Source organism: Carassius auratus, chromosome 11 (assembly GCF_003368295.1).
Source record: "Carassius auratus strain Wakin chromosome 11, ASM336829v1, whole genome shotgun sequence".
In the NCBI taxonomy this organism is placed as follows: domain Eukaryota; kingdom Metazoa; phylum Chordata; class Actinopteri; order Cypriniformes; family Cyprinidae; genus Carassius; species Carassius auratus.
Genome location: NC_039253.1, coordinates 6,930,456 through 6,947,401, shown reverse-complemented (window position 1 = coordinate 6,947,401; position 16,946 = coordinate 6,930,456). Strand labels below are relative to the sequence as shown.

General features: G+C 35.3%; 1 protein-coding gene across 2 annotated transcripts; it reads left to right on the top strand.

The window, feature by feature from the left end:
* Positions 1-13,207: 13,207 nt before the first annotated feature.
* Positions 13,208-16,120, top strand: LOC113110887 (prothymosin alpha). 2 transcript variants are annotated; one of them, XM_026275156.1, is made up of 5 exons: positions 13,208-13,375; positions 14,529-14,630; positions 14,945-15,011; positions 15,097-15,182; positions 15,262-16,120. In XM_026275156.1, exons 1-5 carry the CDS (start codon positions 13,325-13,327, stop codon positions 15,331-15,333), a joined length of 378 nt encoding a protein of 125 aa, XP_026130941.1. In that variant the 5' UTR covers positions 13,208-13,324; the 3' UTR covers positions 15,334-16,120. The 2 variants fall into 2 exon arrangements, with proteins under 2 accessions (XP_026130941.1, XP_026130942.1); XM_026275157.1 differs by having other exon boundaries at positions 13,211-13,375; positions 14,529-14,624.
* The last annotated feature ends 826 nt before the right edge of the window (positions 16,121-16,946 follow it).

The window sequence follows — 16,946 nt, the reverse complement described above, 5'->3', positions numbered from 1 at the left end:
AATCACGCTGACACAAAGAAAAACATTGACTACTAGAACTTAGCTTTTTACTATCACTCCGTCTTATCTCATCCTTCCTCTGCTGTGTTTCTTCCCATGATGCATTAGGTTCCTTCCTCTCTGTCTCTCTACATTTTGGTTCTTTGATTAGTTTAAAAACTGGAATTACTTATTATTCTGTACTCATTCAAATACAAGCATCACTATTACTGATTTAGTTGTAGTTTTCTTTAATTGATCAAAAGTGACAGTAAATTAATTTAGAATATTACAGGGGATTTCTATTTCAGATTTGAACTTTTATTCCTCTGAAGCAGCAAAAAATAAAAATGAATAAATAAATAATTGATAATTATTAACCATTACTAATAAGTGAGCACCAGTAATAACTGTGCAGAAAATCAGCATATTATAATGATTTCTGAAGAACCGTGTGACACTGAAGACTGGAGGAATGAGGGAGTTTGATCAAATAATTAAATTAAATGTTCAAATATAGGGAAAAGGGAATCAGCTATTTGGAATTGTAGTAATATTTCACTATATTACTGTTTTTACTGTGTTTTTGACCAAACAAATGGAGCCTTGGTGAGCATAAACATTTACAAATATTAATTATTCCAAGTGTTCCTGTTTGTTTTGTATTTGATTATTTTTTTAGCTGCAGCGGATTTATTATTGTCTTACTGACTTATTGCTCTCAAATTATGTGCACTTTTATCGATATCTAACAGGCTGCACAGAAAACACAGCAGAAATGTTCATTCACCCTTATCTTCAGCACCAAACTGGCTCATATCCTGTTGATTTTGACAGCACACTCTCCAGCCCTCAAAAACACATCCTGTTTGGTCACTCAGACTCTGTTCTTATCAAATGCTTTGCATCCATGTCTGGCTGCATTCGGTTCTTGTGGAAGCCCATTTCCCCCACTGAATAAAAATGAAAGAAGGTAATTTTAGATAGACTTTTTATCTCAAAATTGCATGATATAAACTCCCAATTGCAAATAAAGTCGTAATTGTGAAATGTATACTTGCAATTGTAAGGAAATAAAATGAGAAAAGTAAAAAAAAAAAATGTTAAAGTTTAAATCACAAATATTTTCCCATAGGTTCTTCATATCTGCACGTGTTATTCTACCAAACACACTACAGCTATAATTTTTTTTTTTTTTTTTTTTTGTTCGATTCGTTTTTTTTTTTTTTTTTTTTTTTCGTTTCGCTTCGGTTTGTTTTGTTTTGTTTTGTTTCAGTTTGTTTTGTTTTGTTTCAGTTTGTTTTGTTTTGTTTCAGTTTGTTTTGTTTTGTTTCGGTTTGTTTTGTTTTAGTTTGTTTCGGTTTGTTTTGTTTTGTTTTGTTTTAGTTTGTTTCGGTTTGTTTTGTTTTGTTTTGTTTTGTTTTGTTTCGGTTTGTTTTGTTTTGTTTTAGTTTGTTTCGGTTTGTTTTGTTTTGTTTTGTTTTGGATTGTTTTGATTTATGAATGGTGGTTGCTATGCCGTTACTAGGGGGTTCTGAGTGTTTGCTTAGTGCCACAAGCAAAAAAAATAAAAAATCAATTCGCAAGTACAGTCTCGAACTATGTTTGGAAAGACTCGGGGGAAAAAAAGCAATGTTAACATTTAAATGTAAAATCTTCCTTTAAGTATGAATAGTAATAGTGCAGTTTACCTTGTAAACACCATGAGACTCTAGACTCCATGGTTTTTAATTCTGTATTTTCATAGTTTATGTTTATATATTTTAAACTAAAAGTTGCATGAGGGGCAGTTTTAGGTGACTATACCATTGGTTTGTTCCTGAAGGCTCTGTTCTTAGCTGTCAGATCTTACGACTGATAATGCACTGTACATTCTTTATACCTTTATTAGGTCTCTCTCTCTCTCTCTCTCTCTCTCTCTCTCTCTCTCTCTCTCTCTCTCTCTCTCTCTCTCTCTCTCTCTCTCTCTCTCTCGTCTGGTTTATTTTTCTTGGCAAAATTCCAAGTATTTTCTTCCATCCACAAAATGTGCTCCCAGGGGCCCTCCCCCGATTCTGATTGTGTTGTTAGGCAACCTGAGATCTTGTGTTGACCTGACCAATCGGCAGCTTTGTTTGTTTTTGAATGTGAGTTGAGTTTTTGCTTCTGCACCCATTTCAAATCTGATCTAATAGGACTGATAAATTATCACATGTACCCTAATGTGATTTTTAGTCACTACAGTGATTGAATAGAACAATGTGATTATGCATACATGGTTACGCTCATAATTAGAGTAGACATAATCCACATAAAATGTGTACACATTTTACAGGCATAGATACCGTGCAGTGCTAATGCACTGTTTTAATAACATGACAAAGCCAGGTAAATCATGTTCAGCTGTCAGAATACATGCATGCTATGTTATTAGATGTATTTGCATGATCTCATCAGAAATATGAGGGACTTCCTGGTGTTTGGTGAAAAATACATTGAACGGGGTTCTAAAGAAACAGGTTTAACATTTGTTTAGCTGTGAATTATGCCATAAATTTAGTATCAATCACATCACCACACGTGCCACTAGATGGTGATAACAGTCACAGGCGGCTGTGCGGCGGGAAGGAAGGCTGCTGTTGCTAGGTGATCCATCTGTACCTGTTTGTCATGTTGCACAGCTGTTCATCACTAATGCTCATACCTGTTAATCTAGTAAATAAGTGTTTTTATTCTATGTAAAATATTTGCACTGATTTACATGATGATTATGAGCTGTCATTGCTCTAGCTGTGATGTGATTCCAATGTGTACAGCAGCACGTGTTTATATGATTATGTATGATTTTTCTTGCATGCATTGCATTTGGAAAAAACATTTACATGCATAATGTCAAAGAGTAAGGTAAAACCCAGTTCAAGCATGTTTGGATCATAATTTCACGGAAACAGAGAAATAAAGGTAACACTTTACAATAAGGTTTCATTAATTATATTAAATGCAAAAACTAACATTAACAATACGAAGTACATTGCTATAGTGTTTATTAATCTTTGCTAACATTAGTTGATAAAAATCCAGCTGTTCTTTTGCTAGTCCATGTTAGATCGGGTCCATTAAATAACATTAATAAAGATAGCTTTTGATTTTAATAATGTAGTCAATGTTGGAATCAACCGTAACTAAGATTAATAAAAGCTTCAGATGTATTTTTCATTGTTAGGTTATGTTAACTAACATAGTTAACATGTTAACAAATGGAACCTTGTTGTAAATGATTGTAAATATTATAATTAAAATATTTATTAAATATGTGTTAATTTATTTCTAATAGAAAATGAAGGTTCCTTTTAGAACCATTTTATTTATTTTTTATTTATTTTATTTTTTAGCTCTTTTTTGTGACAATTAAGGACATTTTATCATTACTTTAATTCTAAAATATAATTATATACTGTTTAAATTGTGCGGTATTATTCTTTATACATTTCTCTGTATTATTTTTCCTTAGCTTTGGTGTGGATTTCACCATTCTCATTTAATTAAAACTTATTATTATAGGTTTATAGTTTATTCTTGAACAGGCCACTTAAAGTCATTTTAACCATTATCAATAAGTGAGAAATAATAATGGAGCATCAAATCTTTATATTAGAATGATTTCTGAAAGGTCATGCGACACTGTAGACTCAGCTTTGAATCACAGGAATAAATTACATCTTAAAATGTATTAAAAAAGGAAACTGTTATTTAAAAATTGTAATAACATTGTACTTTTTTTACTGTATTTTTGGCCAAATGAATGCAGCCGTGGTGAGCTTAAACATAAAAAAAATGAATTAATCTAAACATTTAAATAAAATAAGATAATTCATTTAAAAAAATAAGATAAAACCCAGTTCAAGCATGTTTGGATCATAATTAAATAATAAATAAATAAATAAATAAATATAATTTATTAGTTCGTTCAGGTCCGATAAATCTTTTGATTTTAATAATGCATTAGTAAATGTTGGAATCAACATTTACTAAGAATAATAAATGCATTTAAGTATTTTTCATTGTTAGTTAACGCTAACTAATGGAACCATTTTAATATATATATATATATATTTTTTTTTATTTATTTATTTATTTATTTATTTATTTATTTATTTATTTATTTTTATATATTATACACATTTTTTGCTTAAAGAAATGAAGGTTACTTGTAGAACCATTTTATTTTTTATGATGGTTATCTTTATTGTGACAGTTAAGGAATTACTTTACTTGCTAAAATATACTTTAATGCTAAAATATAATTACTGCTCAAAAGGAATTATACTTCACAACTGCTTGATATCATTCCTCTAATGTTTTCCTTATCGTTGTGATGTGCCCTTAAAATCATTTTCACTGTAATGCTTTTTATGAGACCATCACAAGTGAGAAAAATGGGAACGCATTATGCACATATCACTAAAAATCATTTGTCTTGAGATCTGACATGTTCTTGAGAGTTCTGAGCTCTCTCTTTTTCCTCATTGGAGTAGGTAATGTGCTTGAAACTGTATTAAAAATTCAAACTTCTTGTTGATTAGACCTTTAAAACAGGTAACAGTGCCACGCATCTTTTGACTTCTTGGTCTTCACTTCTGCTTTGCATTGCAAATGTACATGCATGAGCATGTTAAATGTTTTATAAGTAGAGTTGCCAGCTAATGCAGTCACAAACTTCTCAAAGTTGGATGATTCTTCTTGGATTGATTTATTTAGATCTGCCAGAGGGGCTTTTGAAATCGGTCGTGAAATGGTTAACAAGAACCCAGCCCCCGAGACCTCTAACTACTTTCATCCACTCCTGTTAAGGAAGTATGTTTGCAAAAGATTACAGGAGCCCTCCATTTTCTTGACTGTGTGTTGGGTTTTATTCTGTGCCCTCATTTGAGAAACCATGGTTGGTTTCCCCTTCACCGCAAAATTACCTCATTGCATATTTACAGATCTTTGCAGAAGTAGCCCACATTCTCATCTGTCTTTGTTCTTCTCTGTTTCTGGATCTTTCTGGAGCTGCCGTCCCTCCCCCAGTCAGTCAGTCAGTCCTCCATGTTTCTGTCTCTTGTCTCAGCTTCGCTTGCGCTGCAGATGGTTCTTTGTTGGAGCCTCACAAAGGGGCCGAGGTCAGTGCGGCCTAAAACAGACGCATAAACACCTCATATTAACTTAACTGTTTGCACTGCCTGCAGAATGATATGGCACTTACTTTGCTTGCACTAAACATGCAAGGTTAGTGATTAGTGATTAGTGTAACTCATCCTGCAGTGTTTGTGCTCAAAACATGAATGATTTCCTAAATCTTGATGATAAAAATTGCATGAAGGCTAGTGAACTAATCAGCCTTGAACCTAATTTATTAATATTTGATATGCTGATTTCTAAGGCATCTAAATGATCGCAAAATCTGCTGAAAAACCTGGGCACAATCTGCTATCATCTGACTGTTATTTTATCAGCATATAAAAGGCCTTTTAATATGATTTTTAAAATAAAAATTCCCATTCTTAAGTTGTTGCATGTATTTTGGCTGTGAAATCTTGACAGATTTTCATAAAGAAAACAAAATCAATATTTTAAGATGGACACATGCTGAACTGAAGTAACTTTATTTGATTATACATTTAAAAAATGTATTTGTTCTCTCTTGATCAACATTGTATTGCAATATATATGTTTAGAAACTTCAGATGTTTATTATTTAAATATCATCTTACTAAGACATATTATTGAGAGTTATAGAGATATAAGATATAAACACCAACCTTATTGATTTACATTACAAGCTATCAGATTTGAAATTTTAAATAATCTAATCTTTAATCTTTTAATCTTTGACCGTATAAATATCAGTAGTTTTTCTCAGTTTGATCTTCTGAATATTATGAGATCCATATTCTTAATATATTATATTATATAAGCCATAAATGCCTAATGAACTGAATGTGATTCTCTAAATATATATATATATATATATATATATATATATATATATATATATATATATATATATATATATATATATACGTTTTATAATAAAGTTATAAAAAAACTGAAATAAATATTAAATACAATATACAGAAATGCTTAAAAAATAATACAACTATAGAAATATATACATATTTTTAAATACTAATAAATATAACGATATAAATGATACTAAAATAACACTGAACATATCCCTTTTTTTGGAGCGATTTATCCATTCAAACTGTTTAAACACACGCTGCTCACATTTAGTTTTTGTTTTCAGAAAATCTAGTTTAACTATTAACCTTGCAGCATGGCTTTATAAGGGACTGATGAAACGGTTTAATGTGGTACTGTATGTGATGGTTGCACACTGTGCAATAACTTCTGAGCAGCTCCGGCTGTGTATAAAGACTTCTTTGTCCTTTAAAACTAATGTGTATATGGCAGCTCTTGTGGGTTGCGTTTGAGATTAGCTCAACTCTGCATCTGCCAGTGTTTCTCTGGAAAACTACATTTCTTGCAGATCTTGCAGACAATTTAATTGGTATGAATATCTCATTGTATGTTTGAACTCGCATGCATCCCAAATCAAATCCAATGGAAGAAATGTCAGCTGCAGCTTGAAGAGGGAAATGCTAATTTGCCATCTGGATTATTGGTCATTTGTTTAATCATCTGCTGCAAATGAAAGCTACCGTACAGATCCGGGAGAATGAAACCTGATTGGTTACTTCTTAAAACTGTTATAATATCCAGTGACATTGAGGGACGCAGACACTGTAAAACATTAGGAGTTGAACATACATTAGACGTGCACATGTAGGAACATGAGGATTTGGTTTCAGACCGCCTTCATTTCGACTGCGACCTGCTAAAACCTGCAGACTGCTGGAAAACATCCTAGCCAGGAGTGGCTTTGGTTATGAGATCATCCTCTTCAATATGTGTGAAGCACAGCCACATCTTAATGATCATCACAGGTAATGAGGAATTAAGGGAGGGAACTGTGTAGAAGACCCTCCCTGTGGTGAAAGAATGGAAATTTCCACTAGAAACAGGAGCAATCAAGTCTCTGTAATGCAGCAGCGCTGGTAAAATGTATGTCATCAACTCAAAATAGTTGCAACTTTATAGTTCATTCAGAGAGAACTTTATTGCACTGCAAGCAATAATTGTTACTCAGTATCATTGCTTATGCACAGACTTCTGGTTAAAAGTTTTGAAATATTATTACAATTCCAACTAACAGTTTTCTATTTGAATATATTTTCAAATGTAATTTATTCCTGTGACACAAAGCCGAATTTTCAGCACTATTACGATATTCTTCAGTCTCACACGTTCCTTCAGAAATAATTGTAATGATCAAATTATTTAATTCTTTTTTTTTTTTTTTTGATGAGAATAAAGTTCAAAAGAATGGTGTTTATTTGAAACAGATTTTTGTTTTTGTTTCATTATAAAATTATTTACTCCGACTTTTGATAGATTCTATGCGACCTTTGAAATAAAATGGGTTTTTTTTAGCAGCAAATCAGTATTTTAGAATTCTAGAATTCTGAAAGATCATGTGACACTGAAGACTGGAGTAATAATGCTGAAAATTCAGCATTGCATCACAGGAATAAATTACATTTGAAAATATATTCATATAGAAAATTTATTTTTTAAAACCCAATAATATTTTACAATATTTTACTGCAGTCTTGTTTAGCATAGGAAACATTAAATATTGTAATTATTCTACATTTGTTTCCCCAGTTCCATATGTTTTGTCATTTGAACAGCACCTGATCCAAAATATTGATAAATGATTAATTAATGATTCCTCAAATTTTGTAGGTTGTTGATAAGAGCCGTGCTACTATGATCAGTCTGTTAAAAAAAATCCCACTTGAACTGCCCTAGTCCTGTAATTCATTCATCTTCATCTCATATATAGTCTTTGTTATGCTAACAGCCAGTGCAGTGGACACACTTACCGGAGTACCCAGCATGCCTCATTGAGCATCACTATTCAGGACGGGGGCCAGATTGGCAACATTCCACAGCATCATCCCCTCTTAGAAAGTCTGTGCTTGGATAGAGGACACAAAAGACTGACCCTGGAGTTTTACAGTGTGCACACAGAGTCTGAATGAGAGATGCAAATAAAAGTTGTTGGGACAAAAGTGCAGGTTAAATGTGACCATGTCTGGTTTTAAATGATTTTGTGCAGATTTTGCAGGATATAAATGTTGTTCATTGTCAATAATAGTCTGAACTGATTTATATATATATATATATATATATATATATATATATATATATATATATATATATATATATATATATATATATATTATTATTATTATTTTTTTTTTTTTTTTAATGCATGAGGCTTTGCAAAACTTACCTTTTCAGTGTCTATTAAAATCATATTAACAATTCTGCAATCTAGCAAAAGCAACTTATAAAATAGGAATTCAATTATTGTTTTGTAAAAATAGTTGCCTTTATGTGCTGATGCAAAACTGTCTGTTTAAGACACTTTGCTACAGTTGCTTTCTATACAATAAAAAAGTGAAATTTACTAGCAATTTCTGAGTGAAAATTGTTTCTACACCATTTTCTTCAGCATACATGTGGCTGATTTTCAGTGTTAAGGGTTACCGCTGTTCAAGACAAAAGCACACTGTTGGAACACCAAGCACTCCCTCTGATTTCTCCAATTATGGTGACCTTTTCTTCCCTAATCCTGACCCCTGATCATTGACAAACTCCTCCTCAAACTCCCCTAAAAGCCCGGAAATTCCAAGGGTCAGGTTGCAGCCCTTTGTCTCGAAAATTCAGGTGCATCTGCAAATTACTTCCCTCACTGACCAAAGGGGAAGTTAAACTTTTGACACAGGTCTCCATAGCAACCACAGACATATGGGGTTATCTGAGGTCACCAGGAAAGCTGAAGTTTAATTATGTGCAACTATGTCACTGCTGACTCGATAAGAGTTGATGATTTGCTTACAACGAATCCCTGTACAATCTCATGGAGGAACTATAAATAGCAGCTTTGAATATTAAAGATAGTAGTGCATCAGCTGTACTAAAATGCCATTCACATACCATTTTATATTTAAAATCTAAGTTGAAAGATGATATTCAAATCAAAAAATGTAGGTGGGACTATTAAAGGGGACATTACATTATTATTATTTTTTTTTTTCATGTTTAAGGACTGTCATCGGATCTCTGGTGCATCTACCAACCCAAAAGGATAACTTAGTCTCTTTGTTTTGGTAATGAGCTGCTCATATTCACTCCACTCATAATTTTAATAATTCTTATTATAATATTATTGGCCCTTAATCTGCAATTTTCCACCCACAGCACCGCCATTGTGTTTTCGCAAGCGACAGTGGTATAGCAGTTCGAACAAAGCATGCGAACTGTCTTTGGCTGCACAGAACATTGTTTAGAGTCCAAGCCACCGAGCAGACAAGAGAGCAGTGATGTATTGATTTATTTACTATATATTACGCTGTGGCAGCTGCACAGGTCTAATATAAACATGTGATTTCTTTCCCAGCTGTTTACCTGCACAGACATAACCGTTTTTATAAACATAAACTTTTGTGTATTTGACTTTTTATGCACTATAAGACATAGTTTAGTACTCACACACCAAGTGACAGCCGTTTTCTATGCCCATGCTTCGGATTTGGGGTGGTTGATTTAAGAAGCCCCTCCCTCATAAATACACAATGGGCTTTGATTGGTTAGCTGGACCAGTGTGTTGTGATTTGTTAAACTGCTAGTGCATGTGCAGAAATGTTTGGCTTTAAAAAAAAAAAAAAAAAAAAAAAAAAAAAAACTTGATTCCAGTGCAAAAGACATGATAATCAAAACCAAACAGATGTTTTAGCAGAGTATCGGAGGAAGGAGCTGTAAAGGCACAGCCCTATTCTTGAAAAGGGGGCATGGAGCAGCAACTCATTTGCATTTAAAGAGACGTGCACGAAAACAGTGTTTCTGCTTCAACTCAAAATAGGCATTTTCAGAATGATATAATAAATGATCTGTGGGGTGTTTTGAGCTAAAACTTTACAGACACATTCTGGGGACACCTGAGACTTATATAACATATTGTAAAAAGGGGCATAATAGGTCTCCTTTAATCGGGAGCCAACTGAATTGTCAAGCCAGAAGGTTTCCAAGAGGTTGAGAAGTAAGAGGGATTTCTGATGTGAGGTGAAATGCATTTAGGAGGCAGAGTGACATGCACTGAAAAACTTTGGCCAATAGGGAACATACATTAAGAATTAAAATTATGTGCATTTTGATTTCCTCTCAGATCTTTATTTGCTGTTGCACTGAAAGTATGGTGTGTAGAAACAATTTTAACATAATAATTATTTAAACTTAAAAAATAATTTATATATATATATATATATATATATATATTGTTTTTTTTTTTTTGTTTTTTTTTTTTCAGTGTTACTATGCCCTTTTGATATCCCAGGAAAGAAAGAAAGAAAGAAAGAAAGAAAGAAAGAAAGAAAGAAAGAAAGAAAGAAAGAGTAACTAGTTGTACTGCATGAAAGAAGATGTGAGGATTACAGGAACGTGTTGGCTCTTTTCTTCTTCTTCCCATATCTGGTTATTCCGAGGCTTCCCTTCATCAAAGAGCGCACTAAAAACCAGCAGGCAATCCTTGGAATTGTTCCAGTATCCATGGAAACAAATCCAGCTCATAGGCAGGCTGTGGGTCTACTAGCAGGGAAAAAAAATGACAGGAAATGACCTAACAAAGATTCACTCCCATTTTCCAGTTGCAGGGAATGAGTAATACTAGGACAAGAAGGGTTTTCTTAAAAAAAAAAAAAAAAGTCTGTTACTTGTCTGGATTTATACGGCAGACACATAGTGGGCTTCCAGCAGCAGACGGCTGTTTCAGTGTGTGTGCTACATATGGTCTTCATTTCCCCAATGAAAGAACCTCTATATGCATGTGTTCCACTGAGTTTACATCCAAGCTCAAACATAAGATTGAATACATTTTCTGTCAATCTCTGTCTCTCCACCCACTCTGACAAACTGCCAAACTCCAAACTAATCCGAGCGCAAGCTTTTAAGACCTCCTCAGATTATGAATATATATAACAGTTTCATCTTGGGGACTAATTACATCCACTCTTCAATCTAAAGATTTGTGTTTTCCTTCTTAAGCACTGTTTTGGCGGGATTCATTTTTTGAGTGGCACTGCTATTAATCTTATTTCTTGTAGGCTACTGATGCAGATGGGCTTATGATCTGGGGTTTCTTTCTTTTTTTTTTACTTGTTAAGAATATGGCGGTTTTAAAACATTGCTTTGCTTCAGCTTCAAAATCTGCTATTATAATGAAAACTGTATTTTATAATGTTCTTTCGTTTGTTCTTTACACAAAGAGTAAATCTTTTTACAAAGGATTGTTTACTGAAAGCTTATTTGGGGAACCAAAAATTGTTCTATAGGCTACTCTTAAAAAATTAATGTGAAAATAAAAGTTATTTTTGCACTGATGCCATAAAAGAACATCAAAGAACCATTCATTAAATGACACATTAAACATTCCATGTTTTCTTAGTCTGAAGCACAATTTATTAATCTAAAAATATTTTGTCTAATGGAAAAGTTCCATGGACGATGTTTCTTCATGAAACCATAAATGCAAATAATGTTTATTTTTAAGAGTGGAACCACTAAACACTCCATTTTGGAACCTTTTTTTTATATTATGGGAAACCATTATTTTACCCAGAATGCCTAATTCAAAATGAAGCGAACCAGGCATAAATTCACAAGATTTACACAGCAAGAAAATTAGCCAAATTTCAAAATAAATATGAAAGATTTTGAAAACGTTATAGCAGCAAAAAGCGATGTTCCTCCTGAAAAGGAGACTGTACTTTGTGTCAAAATTGTTTGTACCCAAGTTTTAAAAAAGTTCACCTGCAAAACACAAATTTACCTCAGCTCCTTAAGAAAAACTAGTCTGAATAAAGCTTTAGTCTCCAAATCACTGTTTTCAGCTTCTCAATTACATGGGAGTCAAAGCTGAGGTTTAAATCAATGGTCTAGTACTGCATAATGCTCCATCTGATAAAACAAAGACTACATGCTGACCCCTCACAGGCCCACACCATCTGTGACCACCAAGTGGGCTTTGTTAACACAGTAAAGCAGATCTGATGAGATTCAGACGGGGAGGGGAGTCTTTATCTCAGTGTGCGCAAAGGAAAGCCCTGAGGAAAAACTTTTGACTAAAAATATATTTTGTTTACTAGGAAAGAATATCATTTATAGTTTAGTATACTAGAGTACTTCCTTCCTTTGAGGAGTCACAGATGTGAGCGAGGTTTTGACCTCTTGAAGGGGGAGGTGGTGAACATTATTAACTACAGGCGTAATCTGTTCCTTGTGCAACAGGTAGGCTAGTCTTTGTGTTACAGAGAAGCAGGAATGAACGTATAGCTTATCTTCCAAGCCATAAATCAGTTGGTTATCTGTGCTGAGATGTTTGCTGGTGTGGAATGGTCATGTTAGCATCTTAGTGTGACTTCTCATTATGAATGAAACAGCTGCCTGTGCGTCTCCATCTGGGACACAATGGCCTCTGAATACAACATGCTAATGAAACCGTGGCTGTAAACAAAGCCCCCAAAGAAGCTTAAATTTATCTCTTGCAGACTTGGAGGCAGGTTCCAACCACACAAAACAGTTATCAAGAGATGACGTCCGAAAAAAAAGGTCAGGGGAAATAGTGAACGATTTGCAGTTTTCAAATAGAATAGGAAATAATGGCAATTAAAACCAAATATAACACACAAACATACCAGTTGTTCCTCAAAAGTGGAAGAAAAATAAATCACTCAATGAGCAATCTCTTAAAATTTACACAAAGAGATAAGGCGCCAACACAAACAAACAAAAATGTTGTCAGAAATGTATATTTAAGTCACCAGAATAGCTTAAATTCTTCCTGGCCTTTTTTGAATAATAGGCCTACTCATAACAGCATTTTTAAAAGACCGGGTAGAGGGTGAAATTAAATATTCCACCAGTAGAACAAGACAAGTGGGGCGGGTGAAGGGGCGGGTCTTTATAAAACAATTGACAGCGGTCTCTCCAATCATATCGTAGAACGGATTCACGTTAGCACGCTCTTGTCCAATCAGATGTCAGCGAGGTTGGCGCTGCTCTCAACGCGCCTTTCAGTTCTCAGGTTCAGTCAGTTTTGATTCACTCTTCTTCCTCGCGTCTGACCGTGTCCTACCTCATCCACTGCTTCTAACGCTTCTCTCGGACATTTTTCTTTAAAACATCTCTATTAAACACCATGGCTGATACCGCTGTTGATACGACTACCACCCCCGAGGTCACCGCAAAGGTAAGTTTGCTCGAAAAAATTGAATTTGAAGAAATTATATCTTACTGGTAATTAAATAAAGAATAAGCGATCAGCCAGTGAGAGGTTTTATCAGCGATAAATATTATTCCTATCGAGAAAATGTTAAAACGGTATTCTTCGAATATCAGCATGGTTTTTTTTCCGTTAATTCACAGTTCGCGCCGATCTTGTTTAAATGAAAGATTAAACGGAAAACCTTTACGCACATTCCAATAAAAAATAAGTCATAACAACCTCTTTGAGGACTGAATTCGACATTATATTCCCATATAATCATGTCTTATTAACGTTGAATGGAGGGGGGGGGGTAAATTAGTGAACCATCTGCCACACTTTTTTCTTTCTTTCTTTGAATGTGTGTGTGTGTAAATGTAAGTCAAGGCTCTTGATCTCTGCCGCTCGAATAGGCGGGAATATCTCCGCTGCGTGCTGTGGTCGTTCGCGCCAGTCTCTCGAGCACGTTGTCTTGGCGCGCGCTCAGCCTCCTTTTGTTTCCGACCCGGCACGTGAGCGCGCATGCGCGTGCACGTTTCCTACTGGGGAATAAAAGGGGCAATGGGCAAGACTGCGCGAATTGACCTTAAGTGACCTCGGCATGTGTGTCGAAACAAAAGAGTTAATTCACAAAGGCGTGAACTCGAATCGATTGTCTATATAATAGATCTATTGTGGTGCAGATTTAAGAGAAAAACACTGCCAACATAACAAAAAAAGAAAATCGAGATACATTTTTCCTCATAATAGCAGCTCCAGTTTAACCTTTTCAGACATAATTTCATATTGGTACACATTAAGTTGCGATTAACGTTTAGAAGGTTACTACGTGATGCTCGTACTACATGTTTGAAATATTACATTACTAAAATAATGGCGTAGCTTCTAAAACTGGTTTTAAAGGCAAAACCTGAGGTGGTTTTCATGAACCTCGTGTTGGTTTGCCATTTAATGTATTTTAAAAGGCAGTCAGCCAGCTGGTGTGTGTGGTCTGTGGCTCATCTGTGTGCGTGGGTGGGGAAGAAACTCAAGGAAACAAACTTTCCCCTTTACTACCCATGAGATACTCTCACGCTGCATTGTTTATGTAGTTGGAGGGGGTTTATTTATTGACCGATAACCGTCTGCTTCATTTCAGGACTTGAAAGAGAAGAAGAAGGAGGTGGTTGAGGAGGCAGCGGAGGCTGCAAAGGAAAACGGCAGCGAAGACGCACCTGCCAATGGAAATGGAACAGTAAGCGTTGAGTATTTCCCAGCAGGCCTTGTGGCTTTTGTCCCCGAGTACCCGCTCGCCGCGCAGGTGTTGGAGGCCCCCTCCCCCTCTTTCATCGCGCTGCTCTTTGTTTAGGGTTCAAACTGACTGACACAGATGCGTCTTATGAGAAGACAGTTTCGAAGCTGTGCACATGGTTTCTCAGCACATGGCTTTTACATAAATGACCTTCCCAAAAACTTATCGTAATGATACTTAATCACTGACTTTGCTCGAAAATCCCCAAATCATCTGGTGATGTAACGGTATCGGTTTCACTCATGGTGCTTTCTCTGTTTTAGACTAACGGTGCTTCACACAAAGAAGAGGAAGCCCATGAGGACGAAGAGGGTGGGGATGACGAGGAGGGTGAGTTTGACTTTGCCTGTGTCATAATTGTATAATTTACTAGAACAGAAACCGGTTCTTGACAAATCCGTTTGGCTTTTAACAGCCGAAGAAGCAGAGGAGGAGGAGGAGGAGAACGGCGCTGAAGAAAAGGGAGACGAGCAACCCGTGAAACGTCCAGCTGAGGAGGAGGTGGGTTTGGGGGTTAGATGCATTTCACAACATTTCCATCATCCTTACCTAAATCTAATCCTGGCTCGTCTGCTTTCAGGAGGCAGTCGAAACAAAGAAACAGAAGACCGAAGAGAACGGTGACTCCACAGAGGCTGAGGTCAAAGCCTAAAGCTCTCGCCGCTCTTCAGTAGCTCTGTCTGTATGGTCAGTTTGACCTAGTAGAGTTTGTGCTTTCCTGTATATTACACACCTTCTTTTTGCCGCCACAAGATCTTTTTATTGCACTGAGGCCCATAACATCATGACTCTGTCCCCTTTTGTAAGACCTTATTTATTGGTGTAGGACCAACATTAGAACCCTGTATTAAAAGAAACAATGTTTATTTTAGCAAACGTTTAACAAGCACACATTCTACTCTGTTATTTGACCAGCAGATGTACACACAAGCAACTGAAAGCCTAAGGTTCTGTCATTTTCATGGGTGACATTTTTCCGATCCACTAAAGACCAAAGATGAGTTTTAAGCAGGGGCTAATAGACTGTTTAACCTGGTTGTGCTGCTAGAAGTTAATCCCTCGCTTTGGCAGATCAGTTAACATAACAGATGGCTCATATGAATGAGAGGGGGTCCTTAGTCAACACATAGCCGCCCTCTTAACATGTTAATTAACCCCTTTTTAAATCTTGAAGGTCTTTTGTTCCATATGCATTTAAAAGGATTGCATCTTTCTATCCTAATGTACAGTTTGGGGGGTTTTGTTTTATCATTGTGTTTTATATGGGAAGTGCAGAATCAAAAAAACAATCTATAACAGAACTGTATGCTGGTACTGGTGTTCTTTCAGTCCTTTCAAGCGAAACTTTTTTTTGTGTGTGTTTTGGTTGCTTTTTGACCACTGCTTTGTATAGTTTGGTTCAGGATTATAAATAAAAACACAGTCTTGTCTTTTTAAAACCAGTGCCTCTTGTGTCTTTTCTTAACCTTGTGATGAGGGGTTGCGATTTTTTTTTTTTTTTTTTTTTTTTTTTTTTTTTGTGAGCTGTTTGAAACAAGACTGGACATGCACCAAGTATGTGCAAGAGGACTGACTTTAACTGGAACTCAAATTTAGGCAAAAAGTAAAACGGCTTCTTGAGAAATGGGTAAAGGAATACTTCACCCAAAAATGGAAAGTTGCTTAAAGTTTTAGTCACCCTCAAGCCAACCAAGATGTAGATATATATATATATATTTTTTTTTTTATTTAATGGAAACCGATGTGGAGAAATGTAGGATTACATCACTTGCTCACCAATGGATCATCTGCAGTGAATGGGTGCCGTCAGAATGAGAGTCCAAACATCTGATAAAGACACTACAATAAACCACACTACTCCAGTCCATCAAATAATGTCTTGTTTATAATTAATAAATACGCAGATCAATCACTGTTTAAAAACACACTGAGTGAATTTTGAAGTGAGAGGCCAATAGGGAGATACCTTCTTTTCTTGGGCGGTTGTGGGGGTTATTTGGATTGTGGACTTAAGTGATGGCTTTAATGATGGATCTGTTTCTTATAAATATGCTGCTTTTGTTTTCTCAAGATGTTAAGTGATGGACTGGAGTCATGTGGATTATTTGGGTGTTTTTATCAGCTGTTTGACTCTCATTCTGACGGCACCCATTCACTACCGAGGATCCATAGCTGAGCAAGTGACGTGATGCTACATTTCTCCAAATCTGTTCTGAAGAAGAAACAGCCTCAACAATATCTTGCATAGCCTGAGTAAAATGTGTA

Coding starts and splice junctions, on each gene's coding strand:
- LOC113110887 (XM_026275156.1), top strand. CDS start 13,325: ATGGCTGATACCGCTGTTGATACGACTACCACCCCCGAGGTCACCGCA. Junction 14,631..14,944: donor ATGGAAATGGAACAGTAAGC/GTTGAGTATTTC, acceptor TCTCTGTTTTAG/ACTAACGGTGCTTCACACAA. Junction 15,183..15,261: donor AACGTCCAGCTGAGGAGGAG/GTGGGTTTGGGG, acceptor GTCTGCTTTCAG/GAGGCAGTCGAAACAAAGAA.